We start from the raw sequence: 25397 nt of genomic DNA on the forward strand, positions 1-25397 counted from the left end.
GGACGAGCGTAAACTAAGCTTGGGGATGCCGATACGTCTCCGACGTATCGATAATTTCTTATGTTCCATGCCACATTATTGATGATATCTACATGTTTTATGCATACTTTATGTCATATTTATGCATTTTCCGGAACTAACCTATTAACAAGATGCCGAAGAGCCGATTGTCTGTTTTCTGCTGTTTTTTGTTTCAGAAATCCTAGTAAGGAAATATTCTCGAAATTGGACGAAATCAACGCCCAGGGGCCTATTTTGCCACAAAGCTTCCAGAAGACCGGAGAGTCAACGAAGTGGGGCCACGAGGTGGCCAGGAGGTAGGGCGGCGCGGCACCACCCTTGGCCGCGCCGACTTGTCTCCTGGGCCCCTCGTGACGCCCCCTGACCTACCCTTCCGCCTACAAATAGCCTTCATCGTGAAACCCCCAGTACCGAGAGCCACGATACGGAAAACCTTCCAGAGACGCTGCCGCCGCCAATCCCATCTCGGGGGATTCAGGAGATCGCCTCCGGCACCCTGCCGGAGAGGGGATTCATCTCCCGGAGGACTCTACACCGCCATGGTCGCCTCCGGAGTGATGTGTGAGTACTCTACCCCTGGACTATGGGTCCATAGCAGTAGCTAGATGGTTGTCTTCTCCTCATTATGCTTAATTGTCGGGTCTTGTGAGCTGCCGAACATGATCAAGATCATCTATCAATTTATATCTATGTGTTGTTTATGATCTTGCATGCTCTCCGTTACTAGTAGATGCTCTGGCCAAGTTGATGCTTGTAACTCCAAGAGGGAGTATTTATGCTCGATAGTGGGTTCATGTCTCCGTGAATCTGGAGGAGTGACAAGAACCTCTAAGGTTATGGATGTGCTGTTGCCACTAGGGATAAAACATTGATGCTATGTCCGAGGATGTAGTTATTGATTACATTACACGCAATACTTAATGCAATTGTCTGTTGTTAGCAACTTAATACTGGAAGGGGTTCGGATGATAACCTGAAGGTGGACTTTTTAGGCATAGATGTATGTTGGATAGCGGTCTATGTACTTTGTCGTAATGCCCAATTAAATCTCACTATACTCATCATAATATGTATGTGCATGGTCATGCCCTCTTTATTTGTCAATTGCCCAACTGTAATTTGTTCACCTAACATGCTATTTATCTTATGGGAGAGACACCTCTAGTGAACTGTGGACCCCGGTCCAATTCTCTATACTGAAATACAATCTACTGCAATTGTTCTACTGTTCTCTGCAAACAATCATCTTCCACACTATACATCTAATCCTTTGTTACAGCAAACCTGTGAGATTGACAACCTCGTTGTTTCGTTGGGGCAAAGTACTTTGGTTGTGTTGTGCAGGTTCCACGTTGGCGCCGGAATCCCTGGTGTTGCGCCGCACTACATCTCGCCGCCATCAACCTTCAACGTGCTTCTTGGCTCCTACTGGTTCGATAAACCTTGGTTTCATACTGAGGGAAAACTTGCCGATGTACGCATCACACCTTCCTCTTGGGGTTCCCAACGGACGCGTGCTGTACACGTATCACCTAGCATCCCCACCTATCATGGACCGTGGCTAGGTTCTAGCTCGGTGCAAAAATTCTCCAGCCCAAATTTCAAATTCGTTTTTCAGAATATCACAATCAGATGCTTTTCAAACTATTTGTTTTTGCACTTTTACAAATCCAATTTGGGAAAACCATATGTCCATTTTGATCATAAAAACATGAGGAACATGAATAAGCCATCCATATGTCTATTTGCATCTCGCATCATGTCGCTCGTGATAGCTCGTGTATTTTTCACCCTAATGAACATCGGAGTATTTCGGAACACCGACTTGGTTTTCCCGCTCCGATTAAAATTGAAGTAGCGAACCACTGCCATGTTATGCCATGCTAATCAACACTTAAATTTGTCGGTAGAAAATGCAACTCCAACCTAATTTATTTGTCCGGGGTTTCGACTCCGATTAATATGGATAAGTTGCATGCACCATCGTTTCCATGTCATTCATATCATATCATGATCATGCCGATTCTTTTGCCGCAGTAGTAAGATGTGCATCCGTTGTTTGTTGTAGCATTTCGCTTCTTCCCGGATAGGATCACGAAGTGGTGCGGTGAGATACGACAAGTCCTCCGGATGTTCCTCGGCAAGCTTTAACAGGCAAGCATTTCCTAAACTTATGTCTCTGCAGAAGTCGCTCACCTATTTTATTTTGCCTTCTCCCTCATGCTATCCTTGAGTTGCGTTCTTGTCACGTGTCCCGTCTACTTGTTACCTCAAGTAGCCAATATTCCCACCACCACCTCTTACAGCTATTGTTTGGTTATCGGGTCTGCCTTGCGAGTCGTAGTGCATGCTAGTGCTGTCTATATCTCGTTACCGTTTTTATTATCTTATCGGGTTACTTGTTGGGAGGTTATTACATGCTACACCAGCTGCTTGAGACACTCAGGACCTACTTAACTGTTAACAACTAAAATTGTAAGCAGAGGCATCTGTGAGCCCCTTTGCAAAAGCATCGGAACTTTGACTCGCTAATGTCCCCTAGGACCCGAGTTCTTGTTATCTGTTCCGAGATTGAGCGCTCTACCCGTACGTGGGGACGTTTATTGGGACCCCCCTCACCCATTACCTTTTCTCAAGTTAGTTGAAAAGGGGGCCACAACCTTGGTTTTATTTGGCGCATGCATGTTTATATACTATTGCCTTCAGGTGTTTACTTCTTGTTGCCTTCGGGTGTTTACTTCCTGTTCCTTCGGGTGTTTATATTATGTATTGTACCCCGCGGAACGTTTAGTGAAGCGTGTGGTTTGCACGCCTAGCCGTTAACGCAAACCCTGAGTCCGCTTCGGAGTACGGCTGGACTTCGTCACGGGTAGCTTAGTCGGGTGGCCCCCCTAGACTTTCTTGTTGAACTGGGAACGGTCTTGTTGTGAGACTCCGCCATAATTAAGCGGGTTCAAGCATGCGTATGGTTACATTTGGACAGGCTCGGTCCACACATACTCAGGGCCCCGGGGCAAGACCAAAAAAAGGGCCTTTATCGACAAACAAATTTATTGAGTACTGCATTTTAAAAGGAATCTAATACATACCAAAGATAGATGAATTTGAACTAAAAAAAACCACATAATCATGAAATTTACCTCTCCATTGCTAAATTTGTGGAATAGTAAGCTTGTGAATAATGTCCGGAAGAGAGTGAATTTGGTGGGAGCGCTAATTAAAAAAGTGCTAAATGGCTTAGCTCGTTCCCACCAGACAAACGGCAGGACGACACACGGTGTTAGGCACGTGTCGGGTAGAAACCGCGTGCTCACGTACCCCCCTGAACACCAGGCTTCATCCGTATGAATTATTACTACCGTAGACAAAATTGTTTCTATGTTTTCAAAATAAAAGCTCTAGCACAAAAATAGTAATCCATGCTTCCCTTTGCGAAGGGCCATTCTTCTACTTTATGTTGAGTCAGTTTACCTAGTTCTTTCTATCTTAGAAGCAAACACTTGTGTCAACTGTGTGCATTGATTCCTACATACTTGCTTATTTGCATTCATCATATTACTTTGTGTTGACAATTATCCATGAGATATACATGTTGAAGTTGAAAGCAACTGCTGAAACTCATATCTTCCTTTGTGTTGCTTCAAAACTTTCTACTAAGAATTTATTGCTTTATGAGTTAACTCCTATGCAAGTCTTATTGATGCTTGTCTTGAAAGTAATATTCATGAAAAGTCTTTGCTATATGATTCAGTTGTTTAGTAATTGTCTTTACCATTGCTTCGAATCACTTCATTCATCTCATATGCTTTACAATAGTATTGATCAAGATTATGATAGCATGTCACTTCAGAAATTATTCTTGTTATCGTTTACCTACTCGAGGGCGAGTAGGAACTAAGCTTGGGGATGCTTGATACGTCTCAAACGTATCTATAATTTCTTATGTTCCATGCTACTTTTACGACAATACTCACATATTTTATACACACTTTACATCATTTATATGCATTTTCCGGCACTAACCTATTGACAAGATGTCGAAGCGCCAGTTCCTGTTTTCTGCTGTTTTTGGTTTTAGAAATCCTACAAAGGAAATATTCTCGGAATTGGACGAAATCAACGCCCAGGGCCTTATTTTTCCACGGAGCTTCCAGAAGACCGAAGGGCATACGAAGTGGGGCCACGAGGCGGCCAGACCATAGGGCGGCGCGGCCAAGGAGGGGCCCGCGCCGGCCTATGGTGTGGGCCCCTCGTGCCGCCTCCGACTCTGCCCTTCCGCCTATTTAAACTCTCCGTCGTGAAAACCCTATTACCGAGAGCCACGATACAGAAATAGTTCCAGAGACGCCGCCGCCGCCAATCCCATCTCGGGGGATTCAGGAGATCGCCTCCGCACCCCCGCCGGAGAGGAGAATCATCTCCCGGAGGACTCTACATCACCATGATCGCCTCCGGACTGATGTGTGAGTAGTTCATCCTTGGACTATGGGTCCATAGCAGTAGCTAGATGGTTGTCTTCTCCTCATTGTGCTATCATGTTAGATCTTGTGAGCTGCCTATCATGATCAAGATCATCTATTTGTAATGCTACATGTTGTGTTTGTTGGGATCCGATGAATATGGAATACTATGTCAAGTTGATTATTGATCTATCATATATGTGTTGTTTATGATCTTGCATGCTCTCCGTTGCTAGTAGAGGCTCTGGCCAAGTTGATACTTGTGACTCCAAGAGGGAGTATTTATGCTCGATAGTGGGTTCATGCCTCCATTGAATCCGGGACAAGGATGGAAAGTTTTAAGGTTGTGGATTTGATGTTGCCACTAGGGATAAAACATCAATGCTTTGTCTAAGGATATTTGTGTTGATTACATTATGCACCATACTTAATGCAATTATCTGTTGTTTGCAACTTAATACTGGAAGGGGTGCGGATGCTAACCCGAAGGTGGACTTTTTAGGCATAGATGCATGCTGGATAGCGGTCTATGTACTTTGTCGTAATGAGTTCGGAACTCAACATTAGCCATGCTCTAGCTTATGTGTTAGCAATGAATGATCAAGATCTTGAGTGCTTGATTCAAAGTGAATAATTCAAGATATGGCTCTAAGTCGGTGTCATGATAGGCTCATGAGTTGAGCTATGGTTGACTAAGATTTAGAGCATGCAAAAAAATGAAGAGTTCTTTATACATCTTAAGATAGTATGATAGAGCATGAGAAGCTACAAGGTTGACCAATACAAAGAGCGAAGAATAGATTCAAGTTTGATCAACACATGAAGCATGAAGAATGTGCCACGTGAAGTCATGTGGTATGGTAAGCCTTGTCAATTATGCTTTATGAACTAACCCATCATATATGTGCTCTTGTGTTGTATATGTGGGTTAGGTCTATCCATGGGCATGCATCAAAAGTGAGATCTCATATAGCCCATGAGAGGATGACATCAAGTGGTGATCGTCATCAAGGCAGAATTGGGCAAGTTCAAGTTAAGCATCTCAACAGGATCACATGTGAAGATGTGCATCAATGGAGCTTTCCCATCATGGTGTATGGGGGAGCATTCTTGAGTTTTCACAAGATGTGCATCAATGGAGCTTTCCCATCATGGTGTATCGGGGAGCATTCGTGAGTTTTCACGAAGCAACCATGATCAAGTGAGGCATTCCGACTTGAGTGGAGCTTGAAGAGTTATCATCAAGATCAAGCGGGATGTGCAAGGCAAAGGTATATATGGTCTTGCTAGGTTTTCCTTTTACCGGTCTCAAGGTGGTTGTTGAGATACTGTGCTGTAGAATAGATAGTCGCACTGTCAAGAGGGGCTTTCAGTTGGGTAACTTGATCACATCGTCTTAGGGAGCTCAACCCTTTGCATGCTTTGAATTTCATAAATCTTGTTTCTTCTTTGTGTTTCTATGTGTGAGGTTCTTGAGCTTGTTTCTAGCTTTACAACAAGCCCAAATTCATCGAAAACGGACTTCGTATGCATCTTCTATCGGGTTTTCATGTTTGAAGGTTTTACCGGTTTGATGTTTTATATATATGACAAACCTTTTCTATTATTTTTCTTACTCAATGGTTGGACTATGATTTTTCTATGCATAATGTTGTAGAGCTCGTTGTCGTGATTCCAACGAGTCCAAGATCATCGAAATCGGAGTCCGGATGCAAAAGTTATCGTGTTTTCGACATGTGGCTCGGCATGCCGAGTGCTGCTACTGGGCAGCCCGGTACGTGGCCCAGCATGCCGGGTTGGCTACCGAAAATTTTGGTCCTGCCGGATTCAGGCTCGATTTTGGCCCAAACGGTCATATTTTTGAGGGCCTATAAAGGGGCTTCTTCCCCATTGTTCTTAGGGTTCTTTGAGCATCTTTTTGACCACCATTGTTGAACCTCTTGAGCTTGCTTCCTATCCCTTCCCTCCTATGATTCTTACATATTCTTGGGGAATTTGAAAGAGGAGATCTAGATCTACAACCTCATCAGATCCATTCCTCCTCTAATGAGAGGAACTCTTGGGTTCTAGATCTTGAAGTCATTTGTTGATTTCATCCATTGTTGTTCCTCTCTAATCTCATCCTAGCATTTGTTGCTTGGGTGAGATTTGAGTGTGAAGGATTTAAAAACATTTGGTGTTCTTGCTTTGCATCATTGCATAGTGTAGAGCTCTCCACCACGATTAGTTCGAGTGAGAGACCGTGAGCATGTTACTCTTGGAGGATGACCTCCTAGTTAGCTTGGTTGGTGTCCCGGTGACCTCCTTCGTGGAAGATTGTGAAGGGGCTCAGGATAATCCTTCGTGGAGCTTGTGAAGTGGTTGTGGAGCTTGCCATCTCCGGAGTGGAGGAAAAGCTAACCATAAGGAAAGGGCCATTATCCTTCGTGGGTTTGGCTCAGAGAAGAAGGTGAGCCTTCGTGGCGTTGGAAAATCCTCTCCAAACGTGACGTACCTTCTTGCAAAGGAAGGGAACACGTGAATACAACTTCGTCTCCGCGTGCCTCGGTTATTTCTATACACGAGTTTACTTTCCTTGTGATAGCCATCGAGCTTGAAGTATCTATTCTATCTTGCTATCACTTGTTGTTTATATATATATATATATATATATATATATATATATATATATATATATATCTTGTGCCTATCTTGCTTAGCTCTAGTTGTTGTTAGTTGAGCCTAGCATATTTAGTGTTTGTGGTTGTAAGATAAACATTAGTTTAATTCCGCATTCTTACAAGCCAAATCCGCAAGAGTTTTTAATCGCCTATTCACCCCCCTCTAGGCGACATCTCGTCCTTTCAATTGGCATCAAAGCAAGGTCTCTCATTGTTTAAGGCTTCACCGTCTTGAGAGTAAAGATGTCGGCTAGTAATATAGTGCACAATGACATAATTATCTTTCATGGCACAAATTATCTTTTGTGGAGAAATCGCTTGCTTTGTAATCTTCGGGCCTTGTGTCCAAATATAGAGCGATTTCTAGATGTAGGTTTTTCTCCTCTGATGGATCCTCAAAATCTATCTTTAGAGGATGAGAAAAATTTATATCTTGAAGCTCAAGTATCTAATGAGTTTATATCCTCTTTGAGCCCACAATTTCATTCGTTCTTGAGAGATATCAAGTGCAAGTCATCTCATGATATTTGGACCAAGATTAGAGGAGCATTTGGTGGGTCCACGTATCATATGGCTACTGGTATCTCCGAGGATCTCTCTTCTCCTTCACATCATGAAGAGCTCCAATTTGCTTCCACCTCCGGCTGTGATGAGTTCTCATCTTCTTCCACTTCACCAACGTGTAACAAGACACGAGGTAATGATATGGTGAGTGGTGAGGAAAATTGGGATGTTGATATTGTGCGCAATAGTGATGATTGTTCATCTCTATCCCATTGCAATGTTTCCTCTTTGGACTTAAACACATCTAGCACCAAAGATAATCTACATGCTTGTGTTGATAGTTCTTGCATATCATGTATAAACTCCTTACATAAAAATCATGATGATATGCTTGCTATGTATTCTTGCCATGAACAAAATGCTTCTATTTCCTCTAGTTGTTTGTTGTCTAACAATGTAAAGGAAATTGAACAATCTATGAGGCATGAGACTCTCATGAATTAAGATTCCAAAACATCTTCATCGTCATCCTCCGGTATGCACATGTGCCTTAAGGCAAAGGGACCAAAGGTAACTCCTACCTTGAATCCCAACATATCTTCTAATCATGAGAGTGATGATTATGAACAAGATGAAGTTGCTATACTTAAAGGCCTATACTATGTTAGATGCACCCTTCGTGGTGATTCCCTTGTCAAATTAAATTTCTTGATGGACTCCCTCAAAGAAAGGAATGAGTCCATTAAGGAGTTGGAATCTCATATTGAAAATGAGAAACGGAGATTCAATCTCCTAAGACAAGAGCTGAAAAATTAAAGGTGCATAACTCATGGTCTTAAGCAAGAAATGGAATCTCATGTACTTGAAAAAGAAAAATCTATTGATGATGCTTGTGCTACTAACTCTACTTATTGTGAAGCATATATCTTAAAGGAGAATGTTGAGCTAAGGGTTCAACTTGATTTGCTAACTAGCAATTACAGGGAATTGGAAGAAAGTCATAAAAATCTCTCGGGCTCTCATGATGATCTTCTAATCTCCTATGATGGGATAAAGTTGGTTCTTGAGGTAAGTATCACTAAGGTAACATCTTGTGAGCCTCATGTGGACATTAACACAACCTCTACTCAAAGTGATATATTGTCTTGTGCTAGTCCTAGTAATCCATCTAGTCAAACTATTGATACACCTTGTGTTGGATTACTTGCCTTGCCTTGTTGCTCTAACAATAAAGCTTCTACTTCCTCCAGTCCTTGTATTTCTACTAACCATGTAGAGGAAATCAAAGAGCTCAAGGCCCAAGTCCTTTCTTTGAAGAAAGACTTGGAAAAACGTCATGAAGGGAAATCCGCACTTGACAAGATGTTGAGTGTGCAACAATCCCCCAATGACAAGAGTGGACTTGGATTTAACTCCAATAGCAAGAACAAGTCCAAGAGAAAGAGCAACAAGAAGAAGGGCCAAGAACAAGTCAAGAATTCGGCCAAGATTGTTTGTTTCAAGTGCAAGGTTGAAGGGCACCATGTTAGATCATGCCCATTGAAGAAGAAGAAGCATTTGAGTGAGAAGCAACAAGGGAAACAGCCACAAGGTCAAGGTCAAGCTCAAGCTCGACCTCAAGTTGAAGATAGGCCACTTCCCAAGGAGAATCAAGCTAATGCTCCCCAAGTCAAGAAATCAACAAACAAGAAGAGGGGGAGCACACATTGCTATGTTTGCCGTGAGAAGGGGCATTTTGCCTCTTCATGCTTAAACGATACCTTATCTAACCCTATCATTGTTAATGATGATTACTCTTTTGGGAATGATAAGAATGGCAATGTGTTTGACAAGTTTGTTGGAACTCAAAGTGGTGTCAAGAAAAGAACCATTTGGGTTGCCAAACCTATTTTGACTAACCTCTTAGGACCCAACTTTGTTGGGGACCAACAAGCTCAAACTTGATCAATAGGAGTATGTGGAGGGCATTGGAGACTTGGCTACTTCATGAAGAATTAAGGGATCTTCATATATTATATTTTAGCAAGCCAAGTCATAAGGATTATCATATATATCTTATATCTAATGTTCCTCTTTGCGGTAACTTATACTTCAACTCTTCATATTTATTGTAAGTTACTTGCCCCTTTGCATGTTTGGTTTTGTACCAAATATGTGTTTGTATGTGTTGTGTCTTACTTGCATATCTTGTGTATTCAAGTATGTTTGTTTGACTCATAATTTACTTGAGTATTGTTTTGAGCCTAATACATCTTGACGATATCTTATTTGGCTCTCTTTGAGTGATTAATGGAACATCCCATTTTGGGGTAGTGTTATGCCTTGTGCATCTCTATTTCTTTAAAATGTGTGTACATGGGTACCACCACTTAGTATTGATATTGAAAGATTATCTAGTCACTATGTGGTGTATCATACTCATGAGAAATTCAAATTCTAAATGTCCATTAATCATCTCTAGTCGAATTTAATTGCCTCTTAATTAGAAGAAATATTTTATCACATTATGGGGGAGTAATATGTTTTGTACATATCACAAGCCTAGAAAATGTGAACATATGAGGTTATGCCACTTAGAGTTGATACTCTTAATTATCTTGTTCCTAGGTGGCATGTTTGCTCAAACAAGCTCCTCTCTTATTAAAAAAAGCTTTTATTGCTCATCTTATGAGTTCTTGTTTGAGTAGGAAATTCTTGGTGCGGTTTTTCCTCAAATACATATCTCTATATCTTATTTGGGACACCATTTGCATCAAGTTATTATAATCATTGTTGTGCGTGATTGTTTGACTAGTTAAAGCTATCAAGAATCTTCATCCGTGCATAGTGCTTAATTGTATATATATTTATCCTATGCCTTTTATTGTGAAGTTGATCCCGAATCCTTGAAATGTACCACCGGAAATCAATTCCAATATTCTCATTGTCTTTGACAATTGATAACCTTGTATGTGGTTGAATTTATGGATCACCTTCACCTTGGATTGCTTCTTATTGCCTTATTCTATTTCCAAGAAATCTTTGTAGCTCCCATGTGTCTTCCTTGCCTCTTTGAAAAATCTTTTGATAAAATGTCTTGATTCTTATCAAGTGTTTGTTTTTGGAAGAAAAACCGTTTTCCTTTCGGTACTTTGTGCCATTGTGAAAAGTGTAGAGGGTTTGGTTTATTTGTTGGAACCTTGCTCTTTTTGGAGTTTGCTATCTCATTCCTTCTTCTATGTTTCATTTGCTTGAATGAGATAAAACTTTGAGCATGTGTGGCTTTATTCATCTTTTATGCTCAATGATTTCTACTTAGTTCATTTGTTGAACTTTGTTGAACAAATCTTTTGTGATTTGCGTCTTTGATATAGTTTGGACAATTTTTTTGTTTGGTCACACCTTTATGCCTTCTTGAATTCATTTGGTGTTTTGTCCAAAGTGTATCTTTCTTGGATCTTTAAGTCTTTGTGCATGCTTCTATGTAATTTGTTTATATTTGTAGCATGCTTGCTTTCTTTGATCCATTATATAGGGTATACTCCATCAAATCCTAAATGGCTAAGATGTGCATGAAATTCCAACTTCATCTATAAATATGCACATATTGATATGGAGTGTATCCTATGTATTGTGGTTAGTCTAACCATTTTGGACCCAATAAGTTTGGGGACCAAGATGTACTTGAATGTTGTTTTAGGTACATTGGAGATGCAATGGAGGTTGTCATCCATAAGGAAGGTGTTGTCACCATATGAGAATTGGAGCCAAGATAGGATTATCGATGAACCCTTATCTACTACATCATGCCATTGCTACCTCGGTAACAAGTATCTTATTCATGCATACTCATATAGCATCCAATCTCTTGTAGGTTGCATCTTGGCATGAAATTCTTTATTTCAAAAATATTGCTGTTTTTGAAAATTCCTTTTTAAAGGAAACTTCTTATAGTACATTTGAGTAATTTGAGAAGATGCATACAATGGGAATATATATATATATATATATATATATATATCATGTTTATGATTCACCTATCCCAAAAGTGCCTTCTAGCAATTTATTGCATATCAATTCCTCGAAGAACTCTTATGTGCAATATTGATGAAATTGCGAAATAAATCCCTATTTGTGATACTTGTTGCCTTTCTCAAAACATTCCAACTAGCTTTACTTCCCTTATTGTTAGTTGTGATGTTTTTGAGATTTTCTTAGTTGAAGTTCATTCATATACCATAAGTGAAAATTGTAGCCATAGGCTATATATGCTTTTAAGCAAACATCCTTTGGTATATTTTATGAATTCATCTTGGATATCATGTCTTATTTATTTTATTAACCTCTTGTGTGTGCTTATTTCTTTATGGATAATCTTGTCCACTTTAGAAACTTATATACATGAGAGCGTTAATCCATCACCTTGATATCCTTGTTCTTTGCTGACCATCTTCTTATCCTTTTGGTTTTAGTGGTGTTGATAAGGACTTGATTTATGAGTGCTTGGCTTAACTTTATCTTATCTTCATGACTCATATTTCATAAAAGTTATTGGACTAAAGTTATCCTCTTTATCTTATTTGTGCTCTAAATGATATATAGTGAGAGTAAGGATTCCATGTTTGTGCATATTGTATTCAAATGCAACTATTCTAATTTATGCACGAACCTTGGGGAGCTTTCTTATTTCATTTAGGGCACTATATCTCTCTTATCTTGATATCTTTGTTTGTCCAATTGGATCTTTGATTGCTTGCTTTATTTGGTGAAGCTTTCTTCACCATATTATCTTTGTGCAATCTTTGATCCTCAATATAGTTTGACTTCCTTCAAGTATTCGTCATTGGATATGTGCATTTGATTCCACTCAAACTATGAGAAGTTCACACCTTGAGGAGGAACTCACATTATATTGGCTTTCTAATTTTTTTACCCATTTTGGCACTTGATGCCAATGGGGGAGAAGTTTAGAGGGTTTAAGGGAAATGGTTTATACTTAAGTTTGCTTTGTGCTTAAGTGTAAGTAGAGCTGGTTTTGATATGGGATAGTAGCTTCGTGTTACTTGACCATATCAAATACAACCTCTTGTATACAACTTATTCTCGGATAAGTTGCATACTTGTTTCTAATATTCATTATATAAACATTCTTATTGTGGTTGTCATCAATTACCAAAATGGGGGAGATTGTAAGGGTACATTTTCCCTATGTGTGGTTTTGGTAATTAATGACAACCCCTATGAACTGATGTTTGCATTGAGTTTATATGAAGGAATATTCCATTGGTACTACTTGTAGTCTATGTGTTGGATTCAAGTATGGATGCCTTGAAGATAAAGATATACCTTGAGTATTGGCATCAAGATCATCGATTTGAAGACATATATGTGATATGATCAAGAGGAAGAAATGAAGATGGAGTTCTTATGTGGAACACATTAGCCATGCTCTAGCTTATGTGTTAGCAATGAATGATCAGGATCTTGAGTGCTTGATTCCAAGTGAAGAATTCAAGATATGGCTCTAGGTCGGTGTCATGATAGGCTCATGAGTTGAGCTATGGTTGACTAAGATTTAGAGCATGCAAACAAATGAAGAGTTCTTTATACACCTCAAGATAGTATGATAGAGCAATAGAAGGTTGACCAATACAAAGAGCGAAGAATAGATTCAAATTTGGTCAACATATGAAGCATGAAGAATGTGCCACGTGAAGTCATGTGGTATGGTAAGCCTTGTCAATTATGCTTTATGAACTAACCCATCATATATGTGCTCTTGTGTTGTCTATGTGGGTTAGGTCTTTCCATGGGGGCATCAAAAGTGAGATCTCATATAGCCCATGAGAGGATGACATCAAGTGGTGGTCGTCATCAAGGTTGAGTTGGGCAAGTTTAAGTTGAGCATCTCAAGAGGATCACATGCTTGAAGCTTGCCGTGCATTTTGTGATCATAGACATGTTAAGATGTGCATCAATGGAGCTTTCCCATCATGGTGTATGGGGGAGAATTCGTGAGTCTTCACGAAGCAACCATGATCAAGTGAGGCATTTCGGCTTGAGTGAAGCTTGAAGAGTTATCATCAAGATCAAGCGGGATGCGCAAGGCAAAGGTATGGCCTTGCTAGGTTTTCCTTTTACAGGTCTCAAGGTGGTTGTTGAGAGACCGGGTTATAGGATAGATACCCGCACTATCAAGAGGGGCTTTCAGTTGGGTAACTTGATCACATCGTCTTTGCGAGCTCAACCCTTTGCATGCTTTGCATTCCATAAATCTTGTTGCTTCTTGGTGTTTCTCTGTGTGAGGTTCTTGAGCTTGTTGCTAGCTTTACAACAAGCCCAAGTTCATCGAAAACGGAATTTGTATGCATATTCTACCACGTTTTCATGTTTGAAGGTGTTACCGGTTTGATGTTTTATAGATAGGCCAAACCTTATCTATTATTTTTCTTACTCAATGTTTGGACTATGATGTTTCTATGCATAATGTTGTAGAGTTCTTTGTCGCGATTCCAACGAGCCCAAGATCATCGAAATCGGAGTCCGGATGCAAAAGTTTTCGCGTTTTCGACATGTGGCTCGGCATGCCGAGTGCTGCTACTGGGCAGCCCGGTACCTGGCCCGGCATGCCGGGTTGGCTACCGAAAATTCCGGTCATGCCGGGTTCAGGCTCGATTTCGGTCATTTTTTTAAGGGCTATAAAAGGGGCTTCTTCCCCATTGTTCTTAGGGTTCTTTGAGCATATTTTTGACCACCATTGTTGAATCTCTTGAGCTTGCTTCCTCTTTCTTCCCTCCTATGATTCTTGCATATTCTTGGGGTATTTGAAAGAGGATATCTAGATCTACAACCTCATCCAATCCATTACTCTTCTAAGTTAGGGGAACTCTTGGGATCTAGATCTTGGAGTCATTTGTTGATTTCCTTCATTGTTCTCCCTCTCTAATATCATCGTAGCATTTGTTTCTTGGGTGGGATTTGAGTGTGAAGGATTTGAAAACCTTTGGTGTTCTTGCTTTGCATCATTGCATAGTGTTGATCTCTCCACCACGATTAGTTCGAGTGAGTGACCATGAGCTTGTTACTCTTGGAGGGTGACCTCCTAGTTGGTTTGGTTGGTGTTCCGGTGACCTCCTTCATGGAAGATTGTGAAGGGGCCCGGGATTCTCCTTCGTGGAGCTTGTGAAGTGGTTGTGGAGCTTGCCATCTTCGGAGTGGAGGAAAAGTTAACCATAAGAAAAAGGTCATTATCCTTCGTGGGTTTGGCTCGGAGAAGAGTGGCTTTGGGAAATCCTTCGTGGGATCCCCACCTCTCCAAACGTGACGTACCTTCATCTCCGCATGCCTCGCTTATTTCTATACCCGAGTTTACTTTCCTTGTGATAGCCATCGAGCTTGAAGTATCTATTATATCTTGCTATCACTTGTTGTTCATATATATATATATATCTTGTGCATATCTTGATTAGCTCTAGTTGTTGTTATCACACTTAGTTGAGCCTAGCATATTTAGGGTTTGTGCTTGTAAGATAAATATTAGTTTAATTCCGCATTCTTACAAGCCAAATCCGCAAGAGTTTTTAATCGCCTATTCACCCCTCTCTAGGCGACATCTCATTCTTTCAGAGTGGTTGCTGGGAGAGGGCCGCGGGGCGCACAACTGTGTTCAAGGGAGGAGGTGAGGATTTGTGCTAGCGGAGGCTCGTGGAGGCCGACGGTTGCTGGGAGTGGTTGGTAGGAGAGCTCGCGGAGGCTGCTTAGAGGCTTGCGGCGGCGCACGGTGGAGGAGGTGAGGATTTGTCCTAGGTTTTATCCAGGGGGTGATGTTGGGAGTGGTTGCTGGGTCGGCCTGGCTGCAATTGGTAACAAGCCAACTAACCCCTCAAAAAAAGGTAACAGGCCAACTTGGCTTCCACTGTAGCAGGGCGACTTGGGGCGACTATACGAGCTGAGTCATTGACTCAATTCGGCAAGTCACGAGCCGCAGCCTCGGTGACTTGACTTGACTCGGTGACTCAAAAATCATGCTCCATCCCCACACTTCCTCTTCTTCTCCCTAGCCCAGCCCTCCCATCTCACTCAAATCCGGCAAGTCCCAACTCATGGCTGTTGCTGGCACCACCTTACTCTAAGCGTGCCACTAGTTGCGACACCCCTTAGCGCTAAGATGGAAGGCCTAGACATAGAGGTGGAAATCGTTGATGGCGTCGTCGACATCAAAGCCACAACATCTCATTGGTGCGGACTTGGCTAACCCCGTCGCAGACGAGAGGCTCTAGGTAGCACGGGCTTCATGTAATGGTTAGCAGCGCTACATTAACTTTGTACTGATTTCTGGTATAATTATCATATCATAGTACATCACTGGCAGATCACCCCACCCCCATCACTCCATCAGGAGTTGGCTCAAGCTCCGGCACTGCAAATACATCACTACCATCCATCAACATCTATGTGTCGATTTCTTCCTATTGAACATAAGATCAATAGTAATGGTCCTAATGGCATTGCTGATCTTTTCTTAGTTCTTTGAATTATCATATATATTCCATAATCCACAATGAACATGCAAAATCAACTCTTCGCTACTGGGTTCAAGTTTGACCTAACATTCTAGTTTGACCTATCTTTCTACTTTTTCTATAAAGTTTTTTCATTAAGCACATGTCGAGTGTGACTGGCCAAGTGTATGCAAAAGAGAAGAAACACTCATCATAAAACTTTCAATACAAATGAATATTTTTTTGTAAAAAAGGTAAAATTTTGCTAGTAATACAAACTCGAGAAGTGACGCCATGTTATGTCCACAATATAACCAAACAATCAACAACGATATCTCTTTTTAAATTAATTCTGGTACAAAAGAAAGTTAAATATAGATATCTTATTTGAAAAAATAAGAAACAAACTACTACCGGTCATGGTTCGCAGATCTTCGTCCATTCGGGTTGGTTCCTCCGGGCTTCCCACATGTTAAGTAGTGTGAAGGATTGACATGTCTGGACAAAGTTTATTGAACCAGTTCATCATCAGCTTGACAACTACTGTACTGTTTGTTATTAATACACCACATGTTGTTGAACTGCCGAATTGTGACATTCATCTTGTGATATTTATCCTTGCATTGCCTTGGCTGCCTCATTCTATCATTCTGAGTATTCCATCCGATTCAAATTAATTGACTCAATTTTATCAGGATACGGATGTTTATCTAGGTAAAGTTGAGTTAATTAATATGAATTAGAGCGAGTAGTTACATTGTACTCTTAAGCAACTTGATTCCAGAATATTTGAGTAGTAGAAAATTTTCCATTTTGAACATCTAGAGAGTTATTTAACCAAATGTTTGCCTGCATAGAAAACTTGATCATTTGGTGTAGTTGCATTGTATTGTTGCATGAATCGTATAGAACATTTAAAAAATATTTCTAAATAAATTGTAATGATGTAAAAAAAAATCTTACCAGCCATCCAATTTCCTCTTCTGTCCGGACATAAGAGGAATTTTGGCGGCTGGTAAGATCTTCCTTTCAACATCCTTCCAATTTATTGATTAATATTTTCTAATGATCTACATGAATCATGCAACATTATAACACAACTACTCAAAATGGCCGAGTTTTCTATGTAGGCAAAGGTTTGGTTAAATAATTACATGAATGTTAAAATTGAAAATTTTGCTACTGCTCAGATTTTCTTGAATCAAGTGCAATGTTTCCAAATGATCAAATGAGGCATTCAAAGAAAAGTGCAAGGACAAATGAGATAAGATGGATGTCAAAATTCTGCAATTCAATAGCATGTGGTGTATTATCAGCAATCTTCGGCCAAAATCATGATGAATTGGTTCAAAAAGCTCTCTGACACTATATAAACAACAAACATGTCAATCCTTTACACTACTTAACATATGCGCAACCCTAAGTAACTAACCGGAATGGACGTAGATCTACAAACCATTAATGCTAGTATTTTTTTCTTACCTTTTCCAATAAGATATCTACATTTACTTTTTCATACCGTAATTTAGTTTAAAGAGAGGTATGATTGTTTGGTTATGTTATGGAGATACAACACTGCCGCTTCTCGAGTATGTAGTTTAATACTAAGATTTAACTTTTTTACAAACAAATTCATTTGTGTTTAGAATTTTATGATGAGTGTTTGCCTCTATTGCATACACTTAGCATAGTGCGACGTGTGGTTGCTCAAATACTTAATAGAAAAACTATAACGATATGTAAAACTAGAATGATGGGTGAAACTTGAACATAATAGTGAACAAATAAAAATAATAATCTTTATTGTTCATTATGGTATATGTGATAGCTCCAAGAAATTAAGGAGAGGTCAGCAATGACATTAGCTAGCCATCACTAATGTCTTATGTTCAATAGGTGAAATCAAAACGTTCAGAGATGGGTATTTACGATGACATGATAATTATATCACAAATCAATACATGTTACTATAAAGAACTGCTAACCATGCTTGTAGCTCCACAAACTGAACACATCACAATCTAAAATAGTAAACATTTGCTGGTATTGGCAATGTCATTATGTTTCTTTTACTATATCAAAGTACATATGGTGTCCTCTTAGTGGATTTTAAACGATTGAAGACAATACGGTTAAGATGCAATGGATTGAATCAACTTTTGAAGGGAAGGATGGGCACCAATGATGGCATCGTATCGGTCGGTGCTACATCAGCAATCAGAGGTAGGTTCTGGTGCCTCGTTGACGACTAGGTAGAAGACAGCCCTCGGGCACGGTTGAAAATTTGATTCCGCGACTTGATTCTAGAATATTTGGAGCAGTAGAAAATTTTCCATTTTAAACTTCTAGAGAGTTATTTAACAAAAAAAATTGCCTGCATAGAAAACTTTGTCATTTCAAGTAGTTGCATTGTATTGTTGTATGATTTTTATATAACATTTCAAAAATATTTATAAATAAATTGCAAGGATGTAGAAAGGAACATCTTACCATCCGTCGAAGTTCCTCTTTTGCCAAAATATGTGCATGTTTCCATTGCCTAAATCCATCTTAGTATGTTTGCTTACAACTGCACACACCAAGATGGATTCGGGCAATGGAAGCATTCACATGTTTTGGACATAAGAGGAACTTTAGCGGTCGGTAAGATCTTCCTTTCAACATCCTTCCAACTTATTGATTAATATTTTCTAATGCTCTACATGAATCATGCAACATTACAACACAACTACTCAAAATGGTCGAGTTTTCTATGTAGGCAAATGTTTGGTTAAATAACTCCATTAATGTTAAAATTGAAATTTTTTGCTACTTCTCAGATTTTCTGGAATCAAGTCGTAGAAGTACAGTGCAACTTCTCCAAATGATCAAATGAGGCATTCACAGAAATGCAAGGACAACTGAGATAAGGTGAATGTCAATATTCTGCAATTCAATGGCATGGGGTCTGTTATCAGCAATCATCACGGGAGGGGCCAAAATTATGATGATTTGGTTCATGAGAACTAAGTCTAGCTCAGTGGCAAGGTTAGCGAGTACACAGCCAGCCCACCCGGATTCGAATCCTTATCTCAAGGTAATTTCGCATGGAGGGGCGGATTTTAAACTGGATTATCATCCTATAGCTAAGGAGGAATCATTCCCCAGTTGGTCAACATTTTATGATGAATTGGTGCAAAAAGCTCTCTGACACTCTATAAACAACAAACACGTCGAACACTACTTAACCAGTGGCGGAGCCAGCGTAGAAGCGTTGGGTGCAAATGACACCAACGGATTTTGCCGGTCATGGAGAACAACACAAACTATTCATTTTCTTATGTTCTGAATGGTATGGACTTGTTTTGATATTGTCTAATTTTTTACAATAGTATAGTTACTTCATGCTCAAATACTGAGTGAATCCATCGACAAAATTTCCTAGCTCCGCCCCTGTACTTAACACATGCGCAACCCTAAAGAACCATGGCCGTCCTCTCCATGCTTGGGTGGCTATTTCCATGGAGCCGGAGTCCGTATCTCACGTCTGGCTTCCCATGGACCTGAACCGCGAGTCATCCCTTCAGCTATCGCGTCCAACTCCTAGACGGTGTGGGGGTCCTCCTGCATAAACTTATATAAGGTATTTCGCTATGAAGCTCTTGAAATAACTTTCCATGATGTGGACTTACGGGCCTCCGGACGGCTAACTTTCTTCTAGGAGGATATGGAAGATGTAAGCCCTCATGAACTCCTAATCCCCTGTCTTCTTGCCTGAGCTCCGTCTTGAACCATGGATCAGGAGGATCCATGGGTGTGCCCCCGGTGGGACACCGCCCTGTTGGTTGGCGGGCGTGCGAAGTGGTTGATGAAGATTGCCCGGCCGCAAATCGTCTTGGTCCCTGATGATGAACACGATACGAGAGATGCCAGGTGATAGGGCACCAGGGCCAGATGGGTTCACTGGCGCATTCTACCAGCGAGCGTGGCCAATCATTAAGCCGGACATTCTGGCTGGCATCATGAAACTATGTGTGGGAGACGGTCGATGCTTTGCCCGGCTAAACCGAGCGCTCATCACCTTGATACCCAAGAAACCGGATACGATGGAGACCAAGGATTTTAGGCCAATAAGCCTGGTGCATAGCTTTGCGAAACTGTTCTCCAAAATCATTGCGAATCGGCTGCGGCCGAGGCTCGGAGAGATTGTTAGCATGAACCAATCCGCGTTCATCAAACACCGGAGTTTGCACGATAACTTCGTGCTAGTGAGGCAAGTGGCCAGGAAGATCAACATGAGGAGGCATACCGGAGTGTTGTTAAAGCTAGACCTTGTTCGTGCCTTTGATTCCATTTCTTGGAGCTTCCTGTTTGAGGTGTTGAGAAAAATGGGATTCGGAGAGAGGTTTTTGAAGTGGATAGCGCTGTTGTTGTATACGGCAAACACGAGAGTTATGGTGAACGGTGTACCGGGCGACCGCATATACCATGCTAGAGGCTTGAGACAGGGCGATCCCACGTCGCCCATGCTTTTTGTGGCGGCCATGTAGACTCTTTCTGCCATGGTCACCAAGGCGGCACATGAGGGGTTGCTTGGGAACTTGGCGTCCATCTCACCCTTACAGAGAGTCTCAGTGTACGTTGATGATGTAGTCATCTTCATCAAGCCGGAGAATATGGAGTTGTGGGTAGTGAGAGACATGCTCAACATGTTTGGTGAGGCCTCGGGCCTGAGAGTAAATTTTAGGAAGACGACGGCCACTCTGATTTGAGGAACACATGAGGAGGAGGAGATGACTACACGGATCTTGGAATACGAGCTTGCGAGATTTCCCATCCGGTACCTAGGCCTCCAGTTGGCGCTCAGGCCCCTGTCTAAAGCGGAGTGGCAACCGCTCTTAGACCAGGTTATCAAGAGCGTGCCTACGTGGCAACGAGGGCTCATCAGGAGAGAGGGAAGGCTAGTCCTAATTAACTCAGTGGTCGAGGCCAGAGCAGTACACCAAATGGTCGTAGCGGAGGCCCCAGTATGGCTGTTGGAGGACATAGATAGGTGGATGAGAGATTTCTTTTGGGCTGGTAAGGATGAGGTTCGAGGTGGTCAGTGTCTAGTGGCTTGGAAGAGCATATGCAAGCCAAAGGAGTTCGGCGGGTTGGGAGTGAAAGACTTGAGGCTGCAAGGCCTTGCCTTGAGAGTGAGATGGATGTGGCTTAGACGCACGGACCCGGAGAGGCCTTGGCAGGGCCTACCCCGGCTGAATGACCCACTTGTAGCAGGAGTGTTCCAGAGTCTGGCGAGATTCAGTGTTGGGGATGGGCAGCTGACCTACTTCTGGAGAGATAGATGGATCAGTGGATACACAGCGGAGGAGCTGGCACCGGAAATCTTCGCCAAGGTAACCACTAGGCGAAAGAACACTCGCTTGGTGGCGGAGGCATTACATGAGGATGCTTGGATAGACGACATACCAGGAGAGATGACGGCTGATCTATGGAGGCAATGCCTAACTCTGTGGGAAGCGGTCGAGACCGTGGAGAGAGACGTTTCGAGACCTGACCAAATAAGCTGGAAAGGTGCGGAGTGTGGAGCGTACACGGCAAAGTCCACATATGAGATGCTCCGCCAAGGGAGTGTTAGATGGAGTATGAGCAGACCAGTTTGGGGCTCTTTTTCACCCATGAAATGCAAGATCTTCGCATGATTGGCTCTGAGATACCTCTTGTGGACCTCCGACAGGAGAGCCAGGCACGGGCTGCAGGAGCACCCGGATGCATGTTATACGTGCCTGCAAGGCGAGGACAGTGTTGACCACGTTCTTGTCCTATGCCCTTATGCGAGACAGGTTTGGTGCAGGGTTACGGATGGCCGACCCAGGAGGCACGGGTAACCTACAGAGATGGTGGACGGAGGCCCGGAAGCGAATGAGGAGGATCGACAGAAAGCGTTTCGATTCCATGGTCATCAGCTCGGCATGGACGATATGGAAGCAGCGTAATGCGAGGGCGTTCGCAAATGAGAGGGAGCAGAAGACGGTGGACCAAATGGTGGTCCAGATTAGAGATGATTTCCACCTTTGCGAGAGGGCCAAGAGAGGAGGGAGGCTAGATATAGCGAGAGAGTAGGCCTAGGCGGAGGGAGGGTGGCATGTGTGTGTTCGCAGTACCTTGGTGTTGTTCTTGTATTTTGTTTTGCTCTCTCTTCTATAAAGATAAAGCACGTTTTGCGCGTGCTCTCGAAAAAAAAAAAACATAAATTCTCACTATACACGAACTCTTTTCCCATGTATCATGAGTTCATGACAGAATTCAAAATATGAAATTGCACCAAAAGAAGGGTGTCCACAACATTTCCCTTGTTTTTCTCTTTCATTCATGTCTTGCATTCCTACCCAACAGGCTTTCATTTCATGGAAATTAATTGTAGCATGCGGAGCATCTACTTTCAGAAATTCGTGTTCCAGATCATCCACCGGCCTCAAGATGGAAGCTAAATGCTAACGAAGTAATCCCTCCTACGTACGTGTATGCCGGCTAGTTACGGATGATCAGCCCGCCGTGTGCTGATCCGTACTCGTCGTGTTCTTCTGGTTCTGGAAGAACTTCTTGGAGGACACGACTATAGGGCTACGCACGACGTGCTTCCCCGAGACCCACTTGAGCTGCCCTTCCGTGATGCGTTTCTTCAGCCGCACGTTCTTGCTGCTGATGGTCACCGTGAAGGTCTGCACCTCGTTCAGCGCGCTGAACCTGAGCCTGCTCGGCGTCACCGTCACCGACAGCGTCGGCGGAACCTCGTCGGTCGACGCCGTGTACACCGCCTTGCCGTTCCCGACGTTCGTCACCGCGCGGCTGACGTTCACGGCGTAGGGCTCCTCGTCGAGGACGACGGTGATGGACGGGTAGTTGAGGTCCTTCTGTTCGACCACCGGTTGCTGCGCGCACAACATTGGTGGCGCCGGGTGGATGATGGAGTTCATCTCGTGGTCGCTGTACCCGAGCCTGCACAGGTAGGGGATGTAGTCATGGGCGCTGAGGTTGTACACCAGTCCCGGGTTCATGGCCCTCGTGGGGTTGATGAAACCGGCGCCCAGCGCAAACATGTTGGCATGATGGCCGTCATAGTCCAGTATCGGCATCCGGCGCCGATCCCTTATGTCGGTCGTCGTCATCATGGCCGACTTGATGGCCGCCGGCGACCACGTCGGGTGCGCTTTCTTGATCAGCGCGGCAATCCCGCTGATGTGCGGCGCGGCCATGGACGTGCCGGACATGATGTCGAACTTGTACGCCAGTTCGTTGGGCGGCTGGGCGAGTCCCTCGGGCTTGGGCACGGCGGCGATTATGTTCACTCCAGGGCCGGTGATGTCAGGCTTGAGAATCCCCGGGTTCTGCTTGCTGGGTCCCCGCGACGAGAATGGCGCCGCGATCGGCGACACGCGGTTGCCTAACACCGTCCCCCTGAAGACCAGTCGAGCCGTCGGGTTCTTGGAGGAATTCATGTACGCCTGGATCTTCTCCGCTGACTTGTATTCGATTTGCGCTGCTGGGAGGGCATGCGCCTTGGGTGAGATCACGGACCCAGCCCAGTCCTGTGAAACGATGATCACGGCGGCAGCGCCGGCGTCGTGCAGGATGCTCCCCTTCTGGAGGTTGGTCAGGTTGCCGCCGGTGTAGCAAAGCACAATCTTTCCGCTGACTTGCTCGGACGTTAGGACGCTCTTGTCCGAACACGTGCCGTCGGCGGCGGTGTCCCTCGCCAACGGCCGCAGCTTGCTCACGTAGGTGCTCGGCTGGTAGTATGATTCACCTCTGATCTCGAGTCCATTGCCAAGCTTAACATCGGCAACGGCCCTCCGGTCGGTTGTGGCCGCGCCCACGGTGAGCAGCCACGGCGCCTCGTTGGCAACCGTCGCTACGTCCGGGCCGCTGTTCCCAGCAGCCGTGCACACAAAGATGCCTCTCATGATGGCGCTGTATCCCCCGAGCGCAATGGGGTCGGCGGCGAAGTCTCCGGCATTGTCGTCGCCGATGGATATCGAGAGCAGGTCGACGCCGTCCTCCATGGCGTCGTCGATCGCCGCGAGTATGTCGTCGCGGTCGCAGCCCTTGCCCACGAAGCACACCTGGTAAAACGCCAGGTGCGCGCGGGGCGCCATGCCGGCCGCCGTGCCCACGCCACTGCCCATTGCGTTGGCTCCCGGCACGAACGCGCCGGCCGCAGTGCTCGACGTGTGCGTCCCGTGTTCGCTCTCGTCGATGGGAAGCACCGGGTCGTCGCCCCCTTTCCAATTCCACCTCGCCGACTCGAAGAAGGACCGCGCGCCGATGAGCTTGTTGTTGCACGCCGAGCTGTTGAAGTCGCACCGCCCCTTCCACTTGGCCGGCGGCGGCGGCATGCCCGTGCCGTCGAACGACGGGTGCCCGGGGGTGATGCCGCCGTCGAGGACGCCGATGATGATCCCCTCGCCCATGTTGCTCCTGTTCCACACGCCGCTGTGGAAGATCGTCGGGCCGGTGAGCCCGAGCATCCGTGGCGTGTGCGTGGTCATGAGCTGGTACGTCTTCTCGGGGACCGCCTTCACGAACCAGTCCGCCTGCGCCATCTTGCCGAGCTCGTCCGTGGTGAGGCGCGCCGAGAAGCCATTGACGACGTTGCGGTACGAGTAGATGAGCCGCGGCGCGTTCGCCGGGTCCGCTTCCAGCTCCTCCTTGGCCTGATCGCACACCGACGCCAGCAGCGACGCGTGCCAGCTCGACACGTCCTTGTACACGCGCCGGTCGTACTCGTACGGCCGCCGCACGAGGATGAGGTAGTTCTTGTGCACGCCGTGGTCGTGGTGCGCAACCACCACGCCGGCCAGCAGCCACGAGGCGACGAAGAAGAAGACGACGCCTAAGCGCTCCATTGGAGACGACGAACTACGTACAGAGGTAGGCCAAGGAGTCCAAGAGACAAACTTACGATCGAGGGATTGCTTCGTGTCCTAAACTTGTGCGTGAACGGCGCGCGGTACGCCTAATATTAGCAACGGTAGGCGAGGTTTGTTGGGGCGGCTTGTTTTGCGCCACGAGTTTCCATTGGCATGCTTCATTTGAGCTTCGCATGTGGAGGAAACGGAAGAGAGGACTCCGCACCCGGCCTCATAGTCAAACATGGGGTTTGGCGCAATATATTGAATGTTGTATTATTGAGCCTCTCGGACAAGTATGTATACAGGTAGAAGACAAGAAACGAATCATATCTCTACACATTCCTTACTAATCGTTATCTCTAGGCCAGCAACGATGTGATA

At 43.9% G+C, this 25397-nt stretch overlaps 1 protein-coding gene across 1 annotated transcript; it reads right to left on the reverse strand.

Annotated features, from left to right (window-relative positions):
* Positions 1 to 22649: 22649 nt before the first annotated feature.
* Positions 22650 to 25010, reverse strand: LOC124690208 (subtilisin-like protease 4). The gene has a single exon (XM_047223624.1). It carries the CDS (start codon positions 25008 to 25010, stop codon positions 22650 to 22652), a length of 2361 nt encoding a protein of 786 aa, XP_047079580.1.
* Between the last annotated feature and the right edge of the window lie 387 nt (positions 25011 to 25397).

Source organism: Lolium rigidum, chromosome 2, assembly GCF_022539505.1.
Source record: "Lolium rigidum isolate FL_2022 chromosome 2, APGP_CSIRO_Lrig_0.1, whole genome shotgun sequence".
In the NCBI taxonomy this organism is placed as follows: domain Eukaryota; kingdom Viridiplantae; phylum Streptophyta; class Magnoliopsida; order Poales; family Poaceae; genus Lolium; species Lolium rigidum.